This window comes from Prionailurus viverrinus, chromosome D1, assembly GCF_022837055.1.
Source record: "Prionailurus viverrinus isolate Anna chromosome D1, UM_Priviv_1.0, whole genome shotgun sequence".
NCBI classification, from domain to species: domain Eukaryota; kingdom Metazoa; phylum Chordata; class Mammalia; order Carnivora; family Felidae; genus Prionailurus; species Prionailurus viverrinus.
Window position 1 is genome coordinate 1,091,447 of NC_062570.1, and position 19,574 is coordinate 1,111,020.

Sequence of the window (19,574 nt, forward strand, 5' to 3'; positions counted from 1 at the left end):
GGACGCGCGCCCGGGCCGACCCCGAGCACGCGGCCGCTGCCCGGGCGCGAGCGCGCGGCGCCGGCCCTCTGAAAGGCCGCCCGGGGGGGGGGGGGGGGGGAGGTGCCCGGGGTCGCGGAAATCCCCCGGGGTGGGGGCGGGGAGGGCTGGCCAGGCCGCGGTCGGGGGAAGTGCGTGTGGTTACCGCCCCGGAGTTCCCCCTCGTCCCGCGAGGAAAGCACCGGCCGCTGCGCCGGACGCGGGCGCACGGACGGGCGGGGGGCGGGGAGGGGTCGGCGCCAGGCGCTAAAAGGCGGCGACGCCCTGCGGCGCGCACCGGAGCCGGGCGACGGCGGCCACCGACGACGCGGCCGGCACGCGCGGGGCCTCGGGGCGGCAGGTGCGCGACGGGCCGCGAGGGCGCGGGGGCGTGTGTGCGCGGGCGCGGACCTCCCCCGGGGCGGCAGGAGGTAACGGGTCGCCGGGCGCGCGCGTGCGTGCGCGCGCGCGGGCCTCTCCTCGGGCGAGGGGCCCACGGGGCAGCGGGTGTGCGGGTGCGCGGACCTCCCCTCGCGCGGGCGGGGGGTTCACGGGGCGTGCGGTGGAGCGCGAGGGTCGATGCCCCCCCCCCAGCCCCTGCCGTGTGCACCCCCGCGCCAGCCAGTGGAGGGCCAGTGCGGTGGGAGGCCCTCGCGGCTGGGGTGACCCCAGGGCCAGGAGGTGTCCCCGCGCCTCGGTGGATGCCCAGTGAGCTGCGGGACAGGGCGCCCCACAGCTTGGTAGGGAGGCCCCAGTCGAGTCCTGCTCAAACCCGCGGGGGAACGACTGTCGGAATGTTCGCACGTGGTGGCACAGAGAGTTAGATTTCTGGTCGTTTCCCCGGTGGTCGGTGCCGGGACCCTGTAGACACCTTGAGTGAGTGGTTTTGGGTTCAAATCTCACGGTCTTCAGAAAGGGGTACCGTTATTATCTCCGTGGACAATGAGGGAACTCAGGCTCAGGGACGTTTTCTTGCCCAAGGCCACCCCTCCGGTCTCGGTTACCTGAGTGGAAACGTAGGAAGCCTGACTTCAGACCCTCGTATGAAACCGTCGGGGAGCAGACTTGGGAGTCATTACTGTAAAATTGATGTTCTTAATGCTGTGCCGGTGACCGTGAGGGCGTTGTCATCACCGGGCGCTCAGTCAACTTTGCTAACATTCACTCTGAACTTCGTGTCTGCCTTCCGCACGGTGCGCGGTGGATGCCGGCAGTGGGTGGGCCATCCAGGGCTGAAACCTGGTTCTGAGCCAGAGGAGCTCACAGTCCGGGGAGGCAGAAAGGGGCCAGGGTCACAGCTGTGCATTTGTCAAGCGCCCAAGTCGGTAGAGACGGCCACCAGCCCTGGGATCAGGAAGGTTGCCCACGTCACGCTAAGGGTAAGAAGAGGCTGATTCTGTGAAGGAACCGCTAGAAAGGAGACAGGAGTCCCCAGAGGGTGGCATGACAGTAGCCAGGGGCCTGGGACATATCTAAGAGGCGCCAGGGCCAAATGTAATTTCCACTGGTTGTGGGGAAGAAGGCGTTGGCGTTAACAATATCGACAGCACTTTTAAGTGGTGCTGGCTGAATGTAATTGAACAGGGGGTCTCACCCGAGGCCCTTGGCGGTGAAGACAAGGTGAGACGCAGGCACCACCTGGGCCTTGACAGCAGGGTTTGAACCGCACAGGTCCCCTTATGTGCCTGTGGTTCCCCTGAGTACAGCACAGCATTGTAAATGTATTTTCCTTTGGTTTTCTTAACATTTTCTTTTCTCTAGCTGGCTTTGTTGTAAAAATACAGTGCATAGTACATATAACATGCAAATATGCATTAGTCGAGTGTCATCGGTAAGGCTCCTGTCAACTGTAGTGTGTTACTAAGGTCTTCGGGAGTCAGCAGTTACGCTCAGATTTTCAACAGCCTGGGGAGAGGGGCGGGTGCCCCTGACCTTGCATTGTCCAGGGGTCCGCGGCAGTCGCCAGAATGGAAAGTGGGGTCGAGAGAGGATTTTTGTTGGTGTTTTCATTTTGAAACTGAGACAGACTTAAGCTTGCTTGCTACATCGAGGGAAGGGTCCGCAGAGAGGAAGGGGTGAGGGACTGGGGCGGAGAGCAGGATTTCTGAGGCAGCGGTTAGGTTGTGAGGCAGAAAGGCATGGGTTTGTGGAAGTGAAGGTCTCTGACAGAAGGCACAGCAGTCTAGCAAACAGGATGCGGGCCAGTGGAGGAGAAATTTGAGGAGGGCCCTGCAGGTTTGCAGACTTGCAGCGGCCAAGGAGCTGCCTAGCTCACCAGAGCTGTGGCTGTGCTAGTCCCCAGCCTAGGGCGGGAGGCATGAGGGTCCCCAGCCTGGGGGGAGGGCCGCAGGGGAGGGCCCCATCCTGGGGGGAGGGCCACTGGGGCCCCAGCCTGGGGCAGGAGGCGTGAGGGTCCCCAGCCTGGGAAGAGGCCATTGGGATCCCCAGTCTGGGAGGAGGGCTGTGGAGGTCCTCAAGCTTGCAGGGAGGCCTCAGGGGTCCCCAGCATATTTGGGGGTCTGCGTGCTGGAAGAGGGTAAGAGAGTTTGAATCCATCTGGGGTGGGCATTTTTTTGTACTTTATCATACAACTGTTGCCTGTATTTCCGCAGGCATGCATGTGCCTTGTGCTCACCCCCAGGCTCCTTCAGCGTAAGGCCTGTGTGAGCAGTTCACAGTCTCAGATGTATAGAGGCCAGGCAGGTGACAGAGTGAACAGATCTGGGGGTGTCTCTTTTAAGCAAAACCCCACTCTATTTATGCATTTGACATGTAGGAACATTCTTCTTCTCCACAAATAGAGGACTCTCATTTTTCTCCAAACTTGTCTCTCTTTGTCCACCTTGCATTTTTGGTACTTTTGACAGACACAGGTATTAGAGCAGTCTCACTCCCTTGCTGACCGTCCTGTGAGAAAAACCACAGTTCCAGTTCAGGGACAAATGTATCCGTATCAGAGGGCCGGGGCGTGTGCCCTGTGTGAAAGATGAAGCCGCTGTGTGCCCGCCGGCCGCTTGTCACCCACTGTTGGCAGTCTGGTTTTCACAAGGACCTGGGATCTAGGGTCATGGGAAATCTCTTACTTTTAACAGTGTTAGTAATGAAGCAGGGCAAGTACATTAAGTAACAGCACTGTATCCATGTTAATTTCCTGGCCTCTACAGTTGTCCCACGATCATGTAAGATAGTAGCTTTGGAGAAGTTGAGCGTAGGGTATGTGGGAACCCTCCCGTTTCTGTAACTTTTCTGTATGTATGAATTCATTTCAAAATCCAAAGTGAAAAAAATGAGTAAAATACCGAGACCCAATTCTGTGAAAGCCGAACATAATAATACCCTTGCTGGCCACCCGCTGGAGCCCTCTGGTTTTCACTTGGGATCTCGTGGCCTCTGCAGTGCATCACACGGCACCGTGTGTTGGGCAAGGTCGCCAATCAGCAAACACTAGTGCTCTGGCTTGAAGAACATGTTTACAGGGAGATCGTTATGTTGTATCTGTGAGGTATTTGACTTTTAAAACTGTCTTTTTCGGGGCGCCTGGGTGGCGCAGTCGGTTAAGCGTCCGACTTCAGCCAGGTCACGATCTCGCGGTCCGTGAGTTCGAGCCCCGCGTCAGGCTCTGGGCTGATGGCTCAGAGCCTGGAGCATGTTTCCGATTCTGTGTCTCCCTCTCTCTCTGCCTCTCCCCCGTTCATGCTCTGTCTCTCTCTGTCCCAAAAATAAATAAACGTTGAAAAAAATTTTTTTTAAACTGTCTTTTTCTCGTTTTAAACAGGTTTTACAAAAGAGGCAAAGTGTTCTACCTCTAGATTTTTTCCATTTTTTTCCCGATACATCAAAATATCTCAAAATGGAGCCCTAACACCCTTAAAAGGGACTTAGTCTGATCTCCGGGAGGTGGTTTTGTGCATGAAGAAACAAATTAAGTGTGAACTGGAGTTTTTATTATCCCAAAGGATGTTAATTTTAAGCAATACAGTCTAGTGGCATGAGGTGTAACTACAAAGTCATGATGATCTCGTCTTTGAATTTGACTGGTGGATATAAAGGGAAGTGATTGTAGCCAGAACAGAATAGAGAGAAGGAACTTGTGTTTGGTACAGATCTGAAAATGAGCGACAGTTATCTAGAGCAATATTCACCCCTCTACTAAGTTAGAGAAGCACACAGGTGAGGCCTCTGACAGGTCAAGAGACTTCCATGGTGACAAAGAAATGTCCAGAACAAGACTTTGCGGTGCCCCAAGTGTCGAGTATGGCACACTAGCATGGACGATTGGTAAAGGAATGATCTAAGCACTTATCTGAATGTGCATGTGTTAAAAGTCTCAAGTTCGGCTTGTTTGAATGGGCTGTTATCTCTGAGAAGGATGACGGTGAGAATGATGGCTGGATGGTCCATTTTGGGAAAAGAACAGACGTACGCAGACACAGTGACTAGCCCCGGAAGGGTTTCTGCAGTAATGTGTAAAATTTTTGTCCCCTGCTGACGTTAGACGCAATAACTGATCCCTGGAACAGAGCTACGTTTCTCATACCACCTGGAAGTAAAGAGCCAAAGTCGCAGCGGAAACCCCAACACCTGTGGGACCCAGGAAACTGCGCAGAAATCACGGCTAGAGAAGCCACGAAGACCCGTTTGCAGGTTGTTGTTCATGTTACGGACACAGAAACTTTTTACTGATAGCTGGTCGTAACTGAGAAACTCTGAACTTTCACAAGGTCTCTGTTCGGCAAAAGGAGGGGACTGTGACAACGTAGATTCATTATTTTCTTGTTGCGATGAATTCTGGCTCAAGGTGCGCTGTCTTTGGGATTTCTGACCAAAGCCACATTTTTACACTTCGATTATTCATCTTAGCCTACAGACTCAGCCCTCTGACTTTTGACTGTTTTAAGAAACAAATCCATTGTCAGAATAGATTTGGTAGTGTCTTTCAACAGCGTGAAGCTGAGCCTAAAAAGACCAGTTGAACAAACACGTTCTTCTCTGAGGATTTATTTGAAATACAGTATTCAGTTTGCTAAGTTCTCCTGGAATCACTAGGACTAAGTAACCAAGCTGCTGACTATGGGAAGTAATTGTCGTTCAGGTAATTTTGAAACAGGACTTAAGATGCATCAGCCAATTCTGCTCCCACTTCAGCTCTTCATTTGTAGGAAAATTCTAGATCGTTTTGTTTTTCCTATTACAAATAGTCTAGGAAGAAAAATTACTTAATTTGAGCACGATTTGGGATAGATTGTATTCCATCGCATCTAAGATGTCACTAATTGGAAAACACACCATTATTTTATGTAGTTCCAAGAAATAAAAGCCCTGCTAATTAAAATACGGTATTTGTTAGCTGAAAGATACCTCTTGGTAACAGAGGTGTTAAAAAGATACATCCTACAATCAGTGAAATGACCCCCATGTACTCGTTTCTTCTCTTCAGGCAGGTCTTACGCTTTACTTTTCTTCTGGCTACCAAATTTCATAATTAAAAAAAAGCAAAATAAACATAGCTTGGATTTTTTTCTGTGGAGCACGTACAGGGCATAGGTTTCCTCCCCGAAAACAGGCTGGCAGTGTGAGCCCCACGCCTGGTCTCCAGGCCAGCCGGGCACCGTGAAGCCCCCCCCCCCCCCCCCCCGCCGAGGCACTGCCCTGCCTGCAGGGGTGCCCGACGCCGAGTGGCATCTTGGTGACCTGAAGCGCTCCCCGCTTGTGCGCAGGGGTTTGATTTCCACGACGAGGTGCCGTGTGCCATCGTGCTCGCGCTGTGTGTGTAGAGATTATGGAAAAGTGCAGTTGCACACACTCTCCCCCTACCGCGGGTCAGCGTCGAGCTTAGAATCTCACCGTGCGGAAGCCCTGAATACACAGAGGGAAAGAAGGACAAGAGACTTCCTGTTCTGGGTGTCCGCCTAGTGATAAAAGTAACCACCGTCCAGAGCCATGCACAAAGCTACCTCCCCAGAGAAAGGCTGGTCCCTTTGCCACCCCGTCCGTTTCGTCATGAACGTCGGAACAAACAGCACACTGTCATCAAAGCTGCTGAAAGGCGGCACCGTGTCGGGGCTGAAATACGACCACTCGTGTGAGCTGTACCGAATGTCCACGTTCTCGGCCTTCCCTGCCGGCGCCCCCGTCTCGGAGCGGAGCCTGGCCCGGGCCGGGTTCTACTACACGGGCCGGAAGGACAGGGTCCGGTGCTTCTGCTGCGGCCTGACGCTGGACAACTGGAAGCAGGGGGACAGTCCCCTGGAGAAGCATCGGAGGCTGTACCCCAGCTGCAGCTTCATCCAGAGTCTAAATCCGGTGAGCGCTTCGGGGGCCCCCTCTCAGCCCACCTGTCCTTCCTCAGGGACGAGCTCCAGGCTCTTGCCGCCTCCCGGCGTGGAAAACGGGGGCTGTCCTAGCCGCTCCTGCGCCACCTTCCCGCAGAACCCTGGGACCTTCAGAGCAAACCAAGGTCTCTGTCCCCGGAGGACGAGTCCCCACCACCGTGCGATGGAGGCCGAGGAAGCCAGATTGCACTCGTTCAAGGGCTGGCCCTTGACCTTCCCGCTGCCGGAGCAGCTGGCCAGAGCTGGATTTTACTACCTGGGCCCTGGGGACAAGGTGGCCTGCTTCGCCTGCGGCGGGAGACTGAGTAACTGGGAGCCGGACGACGACGCCCTGTCAGAGCACCTGAGACACTTCCCCTTCTGCCCGTTCGCAGAAAGCCGGCTTCAGGACACCTTGCGGTGCGCCGTGTCCAACCGGAGCATGCAGACGCACGCGGCCCGCTCCCGAAGCTTCTGCAGCTGGCCCCCCAGCGTGCCTGTTCTCCCCGAGCAGCTGGCCCTGGCTGGCTTCTACTACATGGGTGAGGGGCCTCGTGCGGTCGCGGGAGAACGGCCCGCGTGTTGTGCCTTAGCTCGTCGTAGTGGGCACCTTGTGTGTATTCACGAGTCTTGGTCCAAAATTCGTTTCAGGGCACAGTGATGACGTCAAATGCTTTTGCTGCGATGGTGGACTGCGCTGCTGGGAATCAGGAGACGACCCGTGGGTGGAGCACGCCAAGTGGTTTCCAAGGTGATTGTTTTGAAACCCTCGGTGCGAACGTTTGTCATCGTTATGGGACGGGTTATTTGTGTTTACCTGACAGTCGGCTGTTGCTTTAGTCTTTCTTTCAAAAATGCACTCGTGAATAAATTTAGGATGAATTGCTTAGAAAAATAACTTAACCGTTTTGACGGAAGATACAGGTTTATGGTTTCCTGTGTACACACCTCGTAGAGAAGTACAGAGGAGAAAATGTAAAAGTCCAGAAACCTCATTATCTAAAGAGGACCACAGTGAGCATTTTAGTGAATATCCCTCCAGACACCTCTTGAAACATACATACATCGGTAGATGAACGTATACAGTATTAAGTGAATTAGATATTCTATATACCGTTTTGAAACCTTTTTTCAGTTAGCCTCATGTCTTGGACATATTTCCATTTATTCAGCATTTCATGTTAATTGATCATCTGTTGCCAGGCAGTGTTCCAGGGGGTTAAAATACTCAGTTGAACAAACCCAAGATCCTTGGTCTCACACATTAACTTAATAGCCAGAGAAGCAGACACTTCATAAAAACTTAATAAATTATGTAGCATGTCGGAAGATAGCAAGTGCTACAGACAACGAGAGAAAACAGGATGGTGAGAAAAATCAGAAGCACCAAGCAGGTTGGAGTATTAAATAGGGTGATCCGGGTCAATATAGACACATCTCTCCTCCTTTGATCACTACAGAACATTTCCTTGTCAGTTCCTACACTTACTTTTGATTATTGCATGCTTATTTGTGCTCTTGCTTTGAAATTGAAGTCAAGAGGCTTCCGATGGTATTGTTCACGGTCAAAACTTCTAGTGTTTCTAAGAAGTGCTCCTAGCTTTCCATTGCGGGAACTTTGAGAATATATAAAGACAAGGATGAATCTGGGTTCCTTTTATACTTGGGTGACAGTGGGTGTGTGTGATCTAGGAACCGCTGACTTGGGACCATCTGTCTTGTTAGAAAATGTGTTCACCTTCCTCATTATTCCTCTCTTGTTCTGCTTCGTGTATTTTTAACTTTTAAACGTGCAGGGTTTATGAGAGAGCAGCATTATTTATTAGAGAACTTTCTCCCTGTCTCTTGACTCTGTTCTCAGTGTTCAGAGTGTATTTGGCAATCTGCGAAATTTTGAAGAGCACAGCCGGGAGCTCCCAGTGGAGACTGAGAGCCCCGTGAGCCTTGTAGCTTCAGCGTCGGTGAGGCACTGTGTGCAGTCTCTCACGGCATCTTGCCTCTTCCCGTGTGTGAAATGAATGTTAAGTGCTGATATGTACGTTTATGTTCACTGGAAATACTTAGCTGCCTACAAATAATGGGGTTGAAACAACCCCCCAGACTTAACTTTGTTCGTATTTCAGGTGTGAGTATTTGATACGAATCAAAGGACACGAGTTCATCAGTCAGATTCAAGCCAGTCACCCCTGTCTCCTTGAACAGGTATGGGTGGCTTTTACAAATCATTGGTCAACAACAGATAAATTATCTTCTGCTAATCACAGAGAGGAGTACTTAGCGAACAGACAAAGAGTTGCTTTAAAAATACGTTTCATTTTTTTTTTATAATACCCAACGTGATCTTAAAGCTAGTCTTTGCATACAGATGGCAATTTAGAGACCTACCGAAAAATAATATTTAAGGTATGGCTCTGAGTATTTCTGTAACAAGGTTTCAGTAAGTTAAATTATTTGAGGGAAAAAATTGGCATGTAATAGTTTTACTATACAGTTTTTTCTTGAAAAGATGTGAGAATGAGACTTGTACTGGTCCTTCTCCTCTTCCTGGAATGAGATTGCTGGGAAGAGGGCAGAGCAGGAGGACCCTCAGCTCACCTCGTCCACGCCGGATACAGCTAGAGAACAGCCACATCAGTAAATAACCCAGAAAGTGGCCTGAAGACTGGCCACACAGACTCTACAACTAAATATAGAGAAAAGGCCACATGGAAGATGGCAGGAAGGGCAGGGACGCAGTGGGCAGCTCAGTGGACTACAGGCCATCTGCGGGAGAGAGGGAGCCACAGGTGCAGAGAAGGGGGAGAGAAACAGACCCTCACAGCAGGGATCCCACATGGGCAAGAGAATCCCCGTGACATCTGGCTTTGAAAACCAGAAGGGCTGAATTTTGTGAGTTCTTACAACCATCAGGACTAAAAACCTGGAATTTTAAAAATTGGCACGCTCAGCTCTGGAACGGCCAATAGGTAAGAGGAAACTGAGTCCCCACCATTCGACAGCACAACAAACAGCCCGCGGAGATAGAGAGTACTAAGCAGCAGTTTGGGGCCTGTGGGAGGCAGAAGTGTTTACTCCTTTCAGACTTCACTGAGGGACTTCTCTAGGAACCAAGGAGCTGGCAGGCACCATTTCCTTACTCTGTCCCTCAGCATAAGCATGTGGCCACCTGTGGGAACCAGGGCAGCGCCTACACTTGCTACCTGACTTGCTTAAATCACACCACCCCCTCTGCTGGGCCCACCCCAGTCCCCGTGCTGTGGGTCCCCTGCAACCAGAAGATTGGCATGAACCTTGCTAACACCACGTTTTGCGCTTTGTGGATCCATCTCATCCAACATGCTCTTGGCCGGAGCTCATCCAAACCGGGGCTGCAAGCCTGGCGGGGCGCAAGCAGCCCCGACGAGGGCCAGTGCCACTCCAAAATGAGTCCCGCCCCAGGGGGAGGGGAAGACAACCACACATACCGGTCCCAACTGGCTGCGGTAGTGGGTGGGGGTGGGGGGGGCAGACATCTGGTCCGACGGCAGGCCCTGCTCACCAACAAACTTCTCAGGGAGCAACAAGCACAAGGCCGGTGCTACTGCATCTCTGGCGAACCCCTGCTCTGACTCAACTCAAACCCAAGGTGGCCCCAGACTGGCCCACAAACAGCCCAGGGACAAAACCCTGCCCACAACAGGCAAAGACACCCTGTGCAGATGACTGGACTTAAGGCAGAGGGGGCTCAGCCACCACAGGAGGGCGCACATCACATACAGGACATGCCCCTGAAGGGCCAGGTTCTGGGGAACAGGGGACAGCACGGCAGGACATGGAAGGTTCTCTCCTTCATAAGGACACTACTTTCAAGAGCAGGAGATGGAGCTGACTTTATTAACACACAGAAACAAACACACAGACAAAATGAGGAGACAGAGGAATATGTTCTAAATGGAAGAGCAGGAGAAAAATCACAGTATGAGACCCAAGCAAAACAAAGATAAGTAATAAGTCTGATGGAGAATTTAAAGCAATTATCATAAGGATACTCACTGGACTTGAGAAAATAGTGGAAAATATGAGTGAGATCCTTACATAGAGATAAGGAATAACATAGCAGAGATAAAGGCTCACCAAATGAAATAAAAAAACCTGGGTGATGGAATGAACAGCAGGACGGAAGAAGCAGAGGAATGAATTAGTGACCTAGAAGGCAGAGGAATGGAAAGTTATCAAGCTGAGCAGGAAAGAGAAAAAAATTATGCAAAATGAGAATAGACTCCATCAAGCATAACAATATTTGTATTATATGGATCCCCGAAGAAGAAGAGAGAGGAAAGGGGGCAGAAGATTTGTGTGAGGCAATAACAGCTGACAACATCCTGCTCTGGGGAGGAAAAACAGAAATCCAGATGTAGGAGGCACAGGGAGCCACCAATAAAATCAACCCAAGGAGGTCTACACCAAGACACATAGTAATTAAAAAGTGATAAAGAGAATCTTAAAAGCAATTTAAAAAAAAAAGATATTTGCATATAAAGGGAAACCCCATAAGGCTAGCAGGGGATTTTTCAGCAAAAACTTGGCAGGCCAGAGGGAATGGCAAGAAATATTCAAAGTGCTGGAGGAAAATAATCTTCCTAGAAAAGCAGATAAGAATGTATATAATAGTTTGAGGGTTACTTTGTAGCCACAGTCAGTAGAACTGATCTAGGGTCCAACTTATCCCAAAGGATATGGGATAATGGAAATGTCAGGAAATGTCAGGTGTTTGGGATGAAAGGCAAACAATGATTGTCTCCTATCACTGAGAAGGTGCAGCCCTTTTCTTGCCTTCATGAATGAGTATCGGCTTCATCAAGAATAGTTTATGGCATAGAGAGTTACTTTTGAATGTAGATGCAATATTGCTTTTGAGGTAAAAAATCATTTGCCTATAAGCTAGTCAGTTTCCAATAAATTGAATAAAATAGATCTCTTGACTCATTTATATTATAATGGACAGAGTAAGACTTATATCTATCCTAATTTATATACTTTTTTTCCCTGCAGTTGTTATCTACTTCAGACAACACAGAAGATGAAAATGCTGAGTCACCAAGTATGTATAGTGATGATAATTACTGCACTTAAATTATTTTTTTAATGTTTATTTATTTGTGAGAGACAGAGTTTGAGCAGGGGAGGGACAGAGAGAAAGGGAAACTCAGAATCCGAAGCAGGCTCCAGGTTCTGAGCTGTCAGCACAGAGCCCAACGTGGGGCTCAAACCCACAAACCATGAGATTGTGACCTGAGCCAAAGTCAAACGCTTCACTGACTGAGCCACCCAGGTGCCCCTAATTACTGCATTTAAATAGAACCTTTTGGTACTATGGTGATTGAAATGTGATAATAGTAATAATGTACATTGTATGATGCTCTGGACTGTGCAATGCATTCTCAAATTCATTAAGTCGGTATTTGTCATACTTCAGTGTGTATCATATTTGCCTGAAGAACATTAAAAAATACTGCAGATTATGGAGCACCTGGGTGGCTCGGTCCGTTGAGCATGTGACTTTGCCTCAGGTCATGATCTCTCGGTTCGTCAGTTCAAGCCCCGCTTCGGGGTCTGTGCTGATAGCTCAGAGCCTGGAGCCTGCTTCAGATTCTGGGTCTCTGTCTCTAGCTCTCTGCCCCTCCCCCACTTGTGCTCTGTCTCTTTCCCTCAAAGGAAAGAAACACTAAAAGTTTTTTTAAAAAATATTGCAGATTTCTGGTCTCCACATTAAACCTACTGTATTGAGTCATGGTATCTAAGGGTGGGACTTGACTATCTATAGTTTTAACACACTGCTTACATCCAGCCTCACCCTTGTTCTCAGACCTTGTGGGAGCGCGGGCACCACGACATTAGCTTGCTCACAAATTCTTCCTGTGACATGAAGAGGGTAGAAATTATTATTCCCGTTCTTCTGTAGGGACCTGAGGCTCAGACAGGTGAAACCTAAAAGATGATAGAGTCACTATTTGAACAAGCTGTTCTACTCTGTCATCTAGTGTTTAATTCACTTCGGTAAATATTTATTGTGATTCTGCTATTCTGAGGAAAAAGTAGAGAACAGGGTAAACATACGTCCTATTCTCGTGAGCTAATAGTGCAAGAGATACAGACAAGGACACAGGGGAAGGGATATGACGGGAAAAGTGAAGCGTGCTGGGCTCTGGGGGGTGCACGAGGGGCGGGTCACCCAAACTGGCAAGAGCAGAAAAGGCTTTCCAGAGGAAGTACTTGTCTTACAGAACTGAAGGCAAGGGTAGGAGTTAACCAGATGGCCAAGGGAGCACAAGAATATTCTAGGCAGAGAGAACACATGAAAGTCTTAAGCCCCACAAAAGAGCAGGCACATTTGAAGAAATGAGCAAAATTCTGTATGGCCAGAAAAAAGTAGGATCGCGAACAGTTACATGAAGGAAGCCGGCCAGCGCTAAGAGTGGTCAGCACTGCGGGCGGGCTTGGACCCAAGAGCCGCCAGTCTGTGACTTCTGGTCTTGAGTGTAGAGAGTGAATGAGAAAGTGGCAAGAGATGAGGCTCACGAGGTGAGCGGGGCCCAGATTGGGTGCCGTCTTGTAAGCCCCAGTTGAGTGTCTGTGAGAACGAAGCAGTTGTTGATGGAGTTTCAGAAGGAGTACGACACAGTCGGATCTGTGTGTGACAGTCACTCTGGTTGCAGGGCCGGGAAGGAAGTAGACAGGAGAGGTTCAGTAGGAGGCCCTGCGGCGACGGAGTGAGCGAGGACAGTGCCTCTTTGAAAAATACATGAAACATACTGGATTTAGAAAGCTCCTTTGTTCCTTCATCACGGGGAGAAAAGAATGTTTGGTGGCCGGTGATCCTCGACATTCTGTTTCTTTCTCCCACTCACAGTTATGCTGGGGAATGCATATTTTGTATCGGAATACGATATTCCATATTCTTATCTTCGTGACTGAACGCGTATATCATTAAGTTTAACAAAGTTAAGACAAAATAATGGCTCTACATTTTACTGGACTTTATGTTTTTGAAACTAGTAACTTTCAATTCCAAAAATATATAGACTATCCCAACACGTGCCAAATTCTCGACTTTATGTAGTTGTTCGTTTTGGGCCTGGAGAAAGTTCCTCCGAAGATGCCGTCATGATGAACACACCCGTGGTGAAAGCGGCCTTGGAGATGGGCTTCGGTAGAAACCTGGTGAAGCAGACCGTTCAGAGCAAGATCCTGACGAGCGGGGAGAATTACAAAACAGTCAGTGATATTGTATCAGATTTACTTAATGCAGAAGATGAAATCAGGGAAGAGGAGAAAGAAAGAGCCACTGAGGAGAAAGAATCAGGTACATGCATTTAGTAATCAGTGTCTCTTTCTGTATGGAGTTGATGTCTCTGAGTTACTGAAAGTATGCTCATAGTCCAATCAGATTTTATGTTCAATGTTCTGAATTTGAATTCTGGAAATTTTTACATTAAAATATATTTGAGAGGTGCCTGGATGGCTCACTCAGCTGAGCATCCGACTTCGACTCAGGTCATGATCTTGTGGTTCATGAATTTGGGCCCCGCGTCGGGCTCTGTGCTGACAGCTCGGAGCCTGGAGCCTGCTTGGGATTCTGTCTTCCTTTGTCTCAGCCTCTCCCCTGCTCATGCTCGCTCGCTCTCTCTCTCTTTCTCTCAAAGATAAATACACATTAAAAAAATTTTTTTAATATTTTTGAGTTGCTCATTAGTAAATTGAAAATGTATATATTGAATGAAAGCATTTTCTTTTCTTTTTGAATATTTATTTTGAGACAGAGTGTGTGTGCATGCAAGCAGGGGAGGGGCAGAGAGAGGGAGAGACAAAGAATCTGAAGCAGGTTCTACCTCAGTGCTCAGCATGAATTATTCAGGCCTGCACACCCCCAGGCTGGCAGCAACAGAGCCCAAGCTCATCTTTGACCATCATCTTTGAGATCATGACCTGAGCTGAAATCCAGAGTCGGACACTTAACTGACTGAGCCTCCCAGGCGCCCTGAGTGATAAGGATTTTCTTAACTTATATTTTTACTCTGGGTCGTTGACTGTGTATGTAATCATACGTGGCTTGTTTTTGATCCTAGGTTCATTCCCCTTTGCTATAAATTAGGGTAGAATCAGGGGCAAGTATGTATTTTAAAATTACCATCACAGTGTGTCTCAGCCTAATGACATTATGATAACATTAATAACATACATTAATGTATGGGTTATGATTAAGTTTCCTACCTGCCCACACAGGAACCTAGTTCCCCTTTGGGATGTCTTTTGTTTAGGGGAGGTCTAGGATGCTGTTTCCATTCTCCCGGGACAGGTTATCTTGCCAGCCTTGTCTGCCACTGTATCATCTCTGCTCAGCCTTCCTTTGCAAAACTCTCCTCCCCCAAGCATGTGCATTCCCATCTGGCGACTCTGGACCCTGCCATCCCTCTGGCCTAGACCAAGAGAAATCTCTCCATTGCCACCCTTTGCTAAGCATGGACCAGATCCGTAAGTGTTTTCAACACGGTTGAAAACACACTGCAACTTTTAACAAGCTCTTCCTGGAGATGTAGGGATAACAGAAGAGCATTGTGTCACAGATGGCCATTGACGGCTGTAACTGTTTGGGCCTCTCGGTGCCTCTGAGGCCTTCTTCCTGCGTCTATCTGCTTAGCTTCTGTTCTGGTTCATCTCTCCAAAGTTGTGGCCGTTTTACACACGTGAGTAGGAACGTCCCTTGCGAAAGCCCAGGTCCCCTGGTATCCCCAAAGCCCAGAATGAGAAAAGTTCACCCCTTGTCTTGTGTAGTGCCACAGGGATCTGTTTCCTCCCAGGATGATTGACTGTAAGATAGTCCGCTCTGTGCTTGGACAAGCCTACCGCTCCGGTGGCTTTGTCTTCAGGGCCAACCTAGACGGACGTACCCAATCCTAGCAGGACGGCATCCTAGCTTTACCAAAGCAGGCATTATTCAGTCTGCAGACCCCTGGGACGGCAGTGACAGAGCCCAAGCTCATCTTTGCCTGGCCTCGTCAGGGTTCCTGTTTCACCGTGAAGTAGAGACACGGCTGCTTGACCTGGTGCTGGTCTGCTCCGATTCAGCTGCTAGTCACCAGCAAGCACTTCTCAAAGTCTGAGGGCATCCAGCTATAAAGCACTTACGTTTCTTTCAAAGAAAATCCACAGTCTGCATAGATGACCCCAGTCAACAATATACAGTAATTGACATCGTCAGAAAGATGTCTTAGTGTCTCCACACACCCTAATGTCCACACTGGCAAGCACACTGTGCACATAGTTTGTGCCCCAGAAATACTGTTTGAATGAGTGAACAAAAATATCTCCGTTCAGGTTACTGATGATTTTATAGTTTTCCAAGAGCAGTAGGTAAGTAATTTCTTGACAGGTGTGTAAGTAAACTTAGGATAATTTTTCCAGAACCAAGAATAACATGCTTCAAAGGTCTATTCAAGTCTTTCCCTCTTACGTGCCAGAATGCAGTCTGTGAGTTTCAGATGAGTCTTTTTCTCCTCAACCACTAGCAATCCAATTTTAGAAGCCTTGAGAATTTCAGAGAACTTGTTACATTTGTCTAAGTAAAATGTAATTAGAAACATAAATGTTAGATGGAAAAACTAACATACTTCAACACCAGGTGCAAATTATATCACTACTTCTCTACCAGAGGATTTACCCCAGTGCATTAGGTGTAAAGTCATAGCCCTCTGGCCATTACTTCTTTGTTCCTTCTGCTCTTTACATATGAAGGCTTGCCTGCGCCTCTGTTCAACGCATACTTGTGGAGCCTTCTCTTTGTGCCACACACTAATCTCGGTCCTGGCCATTTCCCAGTTTTTTCCCAGAGCTCTAGCTCTCTTCAAATAGGGTATCTCTGGCCTTGACTTTTTGACTAAGCACTATTTTTTATCGTTTATTAAATGATTCTATTTTTGTGTCCTGTTACTTGGCAGAGTCAGCGTTTCTAAAATCCAACAGTCATTTCCCCCACATAAGTTTTTTAGATAGCCCCACTTCTGTCATTAGTTATTTTATAGAAAGAGCCTTATGGGTCATGGCAAAATAACGATTAAACTTATTGCCAGGAGATAATAAAATTGCAGAATCTTGAAATGCAAAGTATTTTGCCAAGAGGTACAAAACCTAGATCTTCAAGGGGAATATGGTGATCCTGTAGACAGGAGAGTATCCCTGACCAGTAGGATTTAATTTTTAACACGCTGTTAATGCCTTTCCCCACTTCCTAAAAAAGATTTGAGTAATGGCAACATCGTGTCTAATTTGGGGAAATAATTAAAATTTCATCTTAAAATGGAATTTTGAAGGAATTTTACGGGTGAGTGATCATTTGAGAAATAAACGTTCTGTTGTTTTCATCTCCTGGTTTTATCTTTCCCCAAGTTGACTAGACTGAATTGGAATTTCAGTTTTATCAGGTTCTAAATGTTACTTGATTAAAGGCTCAGCAGTTGTTCAGAATGTCCAGGAACACAGATCACGGCTCCAGACTGCCTCCGCCTGTGCTTGACTTTCTCGAGTTGTGTGTCGTTTACAGTTTGTTCGCCTCCCGGTGCCTCCGGTTCCTCGTCTGCTGAGTGGGGGCAGGGCGCCTCCCTGGGACAGCTGTTATGGAGGTGGAAGGAATTAATATGTGATGCAAAGTGCTTAACACAGTGATCGTCAAGATGGCCCAGGCAGCAGGTGGCCCGACCCCAGCCACCTGCGCTGCCTGACCAATCACAAATTATGTTGCTTTTTCATGCAGTTACGTGTAGGCGTGGAAGGAAGTGTGTGAGCGCAGTGGGAACATGTTTGTTTTCTTTTTTACAAAGATGATGTGTCATTAATCCGGAAGAACAGAATGGCGCTCTTTCAACATCTGACTTCCGTACTCCCTATCCTGGATGGTCTCCGAACTGCCAGAGTGATTACTGAGCAAGAACACAGTGTTATTACACAGAAAGCACAAACATCTCTGCAAGCAAGATTGCTGATTGATGCTGTGTTAGTGAAGGGAAGTTTTGCAGTCACTGTATTTAAAAACTGTCTCCTAGAAATGGACCCCGTGTTATACGAGCGTTTCTTCGGTGAGTGCTGCACAGTTATTTGGGGGATCTTTCTAAGCCAATTGAAAATACGCTCCTCGTGTGACAAGCACTGGGTGTCGTACATCAATCAGTGTTGAGTCACTATATCGTACGCCCGAAACGAATATTGCATTGTTAACGCACTGGAATCTAAAATTCAATTCAATTCAGGTTTTTAAAAAAGAAAATATGCTTTCATCTTAATACTTTGGGATCATTGAAAATAATTCAGTCTAATTTATAAACTATTAATTGCACAAAAAGATAAAAGATTTTTATTGCCTTGATGTTACGACGGTTATGTATAGCATTTGGCCAGAGTCTAAGCTCTTAGTTTAAAAATGTGTTTTCCGTGAATAAATGTTAACGTTGTTTGTTATAGTGCCATTTTCTTTACTGCTTTTTGCTTTTCTCCCTTAGTGCAACAGGACCTAAAGTATGTTCCCACAGAAGATGTTTCAGGTAAAATAGTATTAATTTAACCAATAGAAAACATTGGTTTTATTTTCTTGGCTTTTCATGGGAGCAGAAGCAGCAAGTTTCCTGTCATTAAAAATTCTTTTCTCGGGGCGCCTGGGGGGCTCAGGTGGTTAAGCATCGGACTCTTGATTTTGGTTCAGGTCACGGGCTCACGGTTTGTGGGATCGAGCCCCCCCAACAGGGGCCTGCCTGCTTGGCATTCTCTCCCTCCCTCCCTCTCTCTCTCTCTCTCTCCCCCCCCCCCACTGCCCCTCCCCACGCATGCGTATGCTCTTGCTCTCACAAAAAATAAAATTAAAAAACATTAAGAAAATCCTTTTCTCTTGTTAGGTCTGCCAGTGGAAGAGCAGCTGAGGAGGCTGCAAGAGGAAAGAACCTGCAAAGTGTGCCTGGACCGAGAAGTGTCCATAGTGTTCATTCCCTGCGGCCACCTGGTGGTGTGCCAAGACTGCGCCCCTCCCCTCAGAAAATGCCCCATTTGCAGGGGCCCAATCAAGGGCACCGTCCGGACCTTTCTGTCGTGAAGAGGATCCAAAACTGTTTAAACTTTATAACTAACGGATTAAACGTATTCTATTTTTTACTTCTATACTGATTTGGTTTCCTGAGGATTTTTTTTTTATCTGTTTGCAGCTGAAAACCGTTCTATATAAACATACACCTAACACATATGAACCATACGTATATTAGCAGGAGAACGGTGGGCTTTCGTTCCTGTGAACAGGAGTAGAGAGCGCACTCCACGCTCAATACTTATTGAAAATTGTAAGTGAAGTAAAACTTAAAATTTTGAAATAAGCTTTCAGAATTTTAAACACGTTGGAGTTGTATGAAGAATCGGGAGCGCTTTGGGGGCGCCTGGGTGGCTCAGGCGGTTGGGCGTCCGACTTTGGCTCAGGTCATAATCTTACAGTTCATGAGTTCAAGCCCCACATCAGGCTCCGTGCTGACAGCTCAGAGCCTGGAGCCTTTCAGATTCTGTGTCTCCCTTTCTCTGACCCTCCCCCGTTCATGCTCTGTCTCTCTCTGTCTCAAAAATAAACGTTAATAAAAAAAAAATTAAATTAAAAAAAAAAGAATCGGGAGCACTTTGGACCAGTGTCCTATATGCAGAAGGTCTTGATATTTGTTGAGCGATTTTTTTAGGGCCTTGGTGGTTTTGTAAAGAATGCTGTGAGGAACGTTTTAATAAAGTCACCAACATTCCACGTGTTCCGAAAATCTTTGTGTATGGTTTGGCCCCTCCGTGGCTGCCTTCATCCTCCTGAAGACCTCTTGAGTGTTGAGCTGTACTGAGACCCCCTTCTGTAAGATGCTTCTGCGTTTACACCGGGAGGGCACCGGGCTCGCCCAGCCTGGCTCGCACCTGCAGGGCTGCACCTGCAGGGTCCTGAGGGCGGTGGGAGCGGAGATCGGACAGCCTTCTCACCGAGCTTGCTTGTTCATTCGGGAAGTCTCAGGCCTGCCTGCCCACGGGGAGAAGTCCCTCGTTTGGGACTTACCACTATGGTATGAAATCTGGGACTTAGGAAGTATACGGATTAGCAGCCTTTGGAACCAGCGCCCGGTTCTCTGAATAAATTTATTCTGTACTCTCGGGGCAGCACAGTTTCCTCGTTGGCGTTACTTTTTGGTGTTCAGCACACCCGATTCATAA

At 48.2% G+C, this 19,574-nt stretch overlaps 1 protein-coding gene across 3 annotated transcripts; it reads left to right on the forward strand.

Moving 5' to 3' along the window:
• The first annotated feature begins 248 nt into the window (after window positions 1–248).
• Window positions 249–19,125, forward strand: LOC125176505 (baculoviral IAP repeat-containing protein 3-like). Of its 3 annotated transcripts, none has more exons than XM_047878043.1 (9): window positions 249–379; window positions 4,514–6,871; window positions 6,981–7,080; window positions 8,453–8,531; window positions 11,361–11,409; window positions 13,429–13,671; window positions 17,183–17,437; window positions 17,858–17,899; window positions 18,248–19,125. In XM_047878043.1, the coding sequence occupies exons 2-9, from the start codon at window positions 5,959–5,961 to the stop codon at window positions 18,439–18,441; spliced, it is 1,875 nt and encodes a 624-aa protein (XP_047733999.1). In that variant the 5' UTR covers window positions 249–379; window positions 4,514–5,958; the 3' UTR covers window positions 18,442–19,125. The 3 variants fall into 3 exon arrangements, with proteins under 3 accessions (XP_047733999.1, XP_047733997.1, XP_047733998.1); XM_047878041.1 differs by having other exon boundaries at window positions 277–379; window positions 3,794–6,871; XM_047878042.1 differs by lacking the exon at window positions 249–379 and adding an exon at window positions 386–1,397 and having other exon boundaries at window positions 3,794–6,871.
• Window positions 19,126–19,574: the final 449 nt, after the last annotated feature.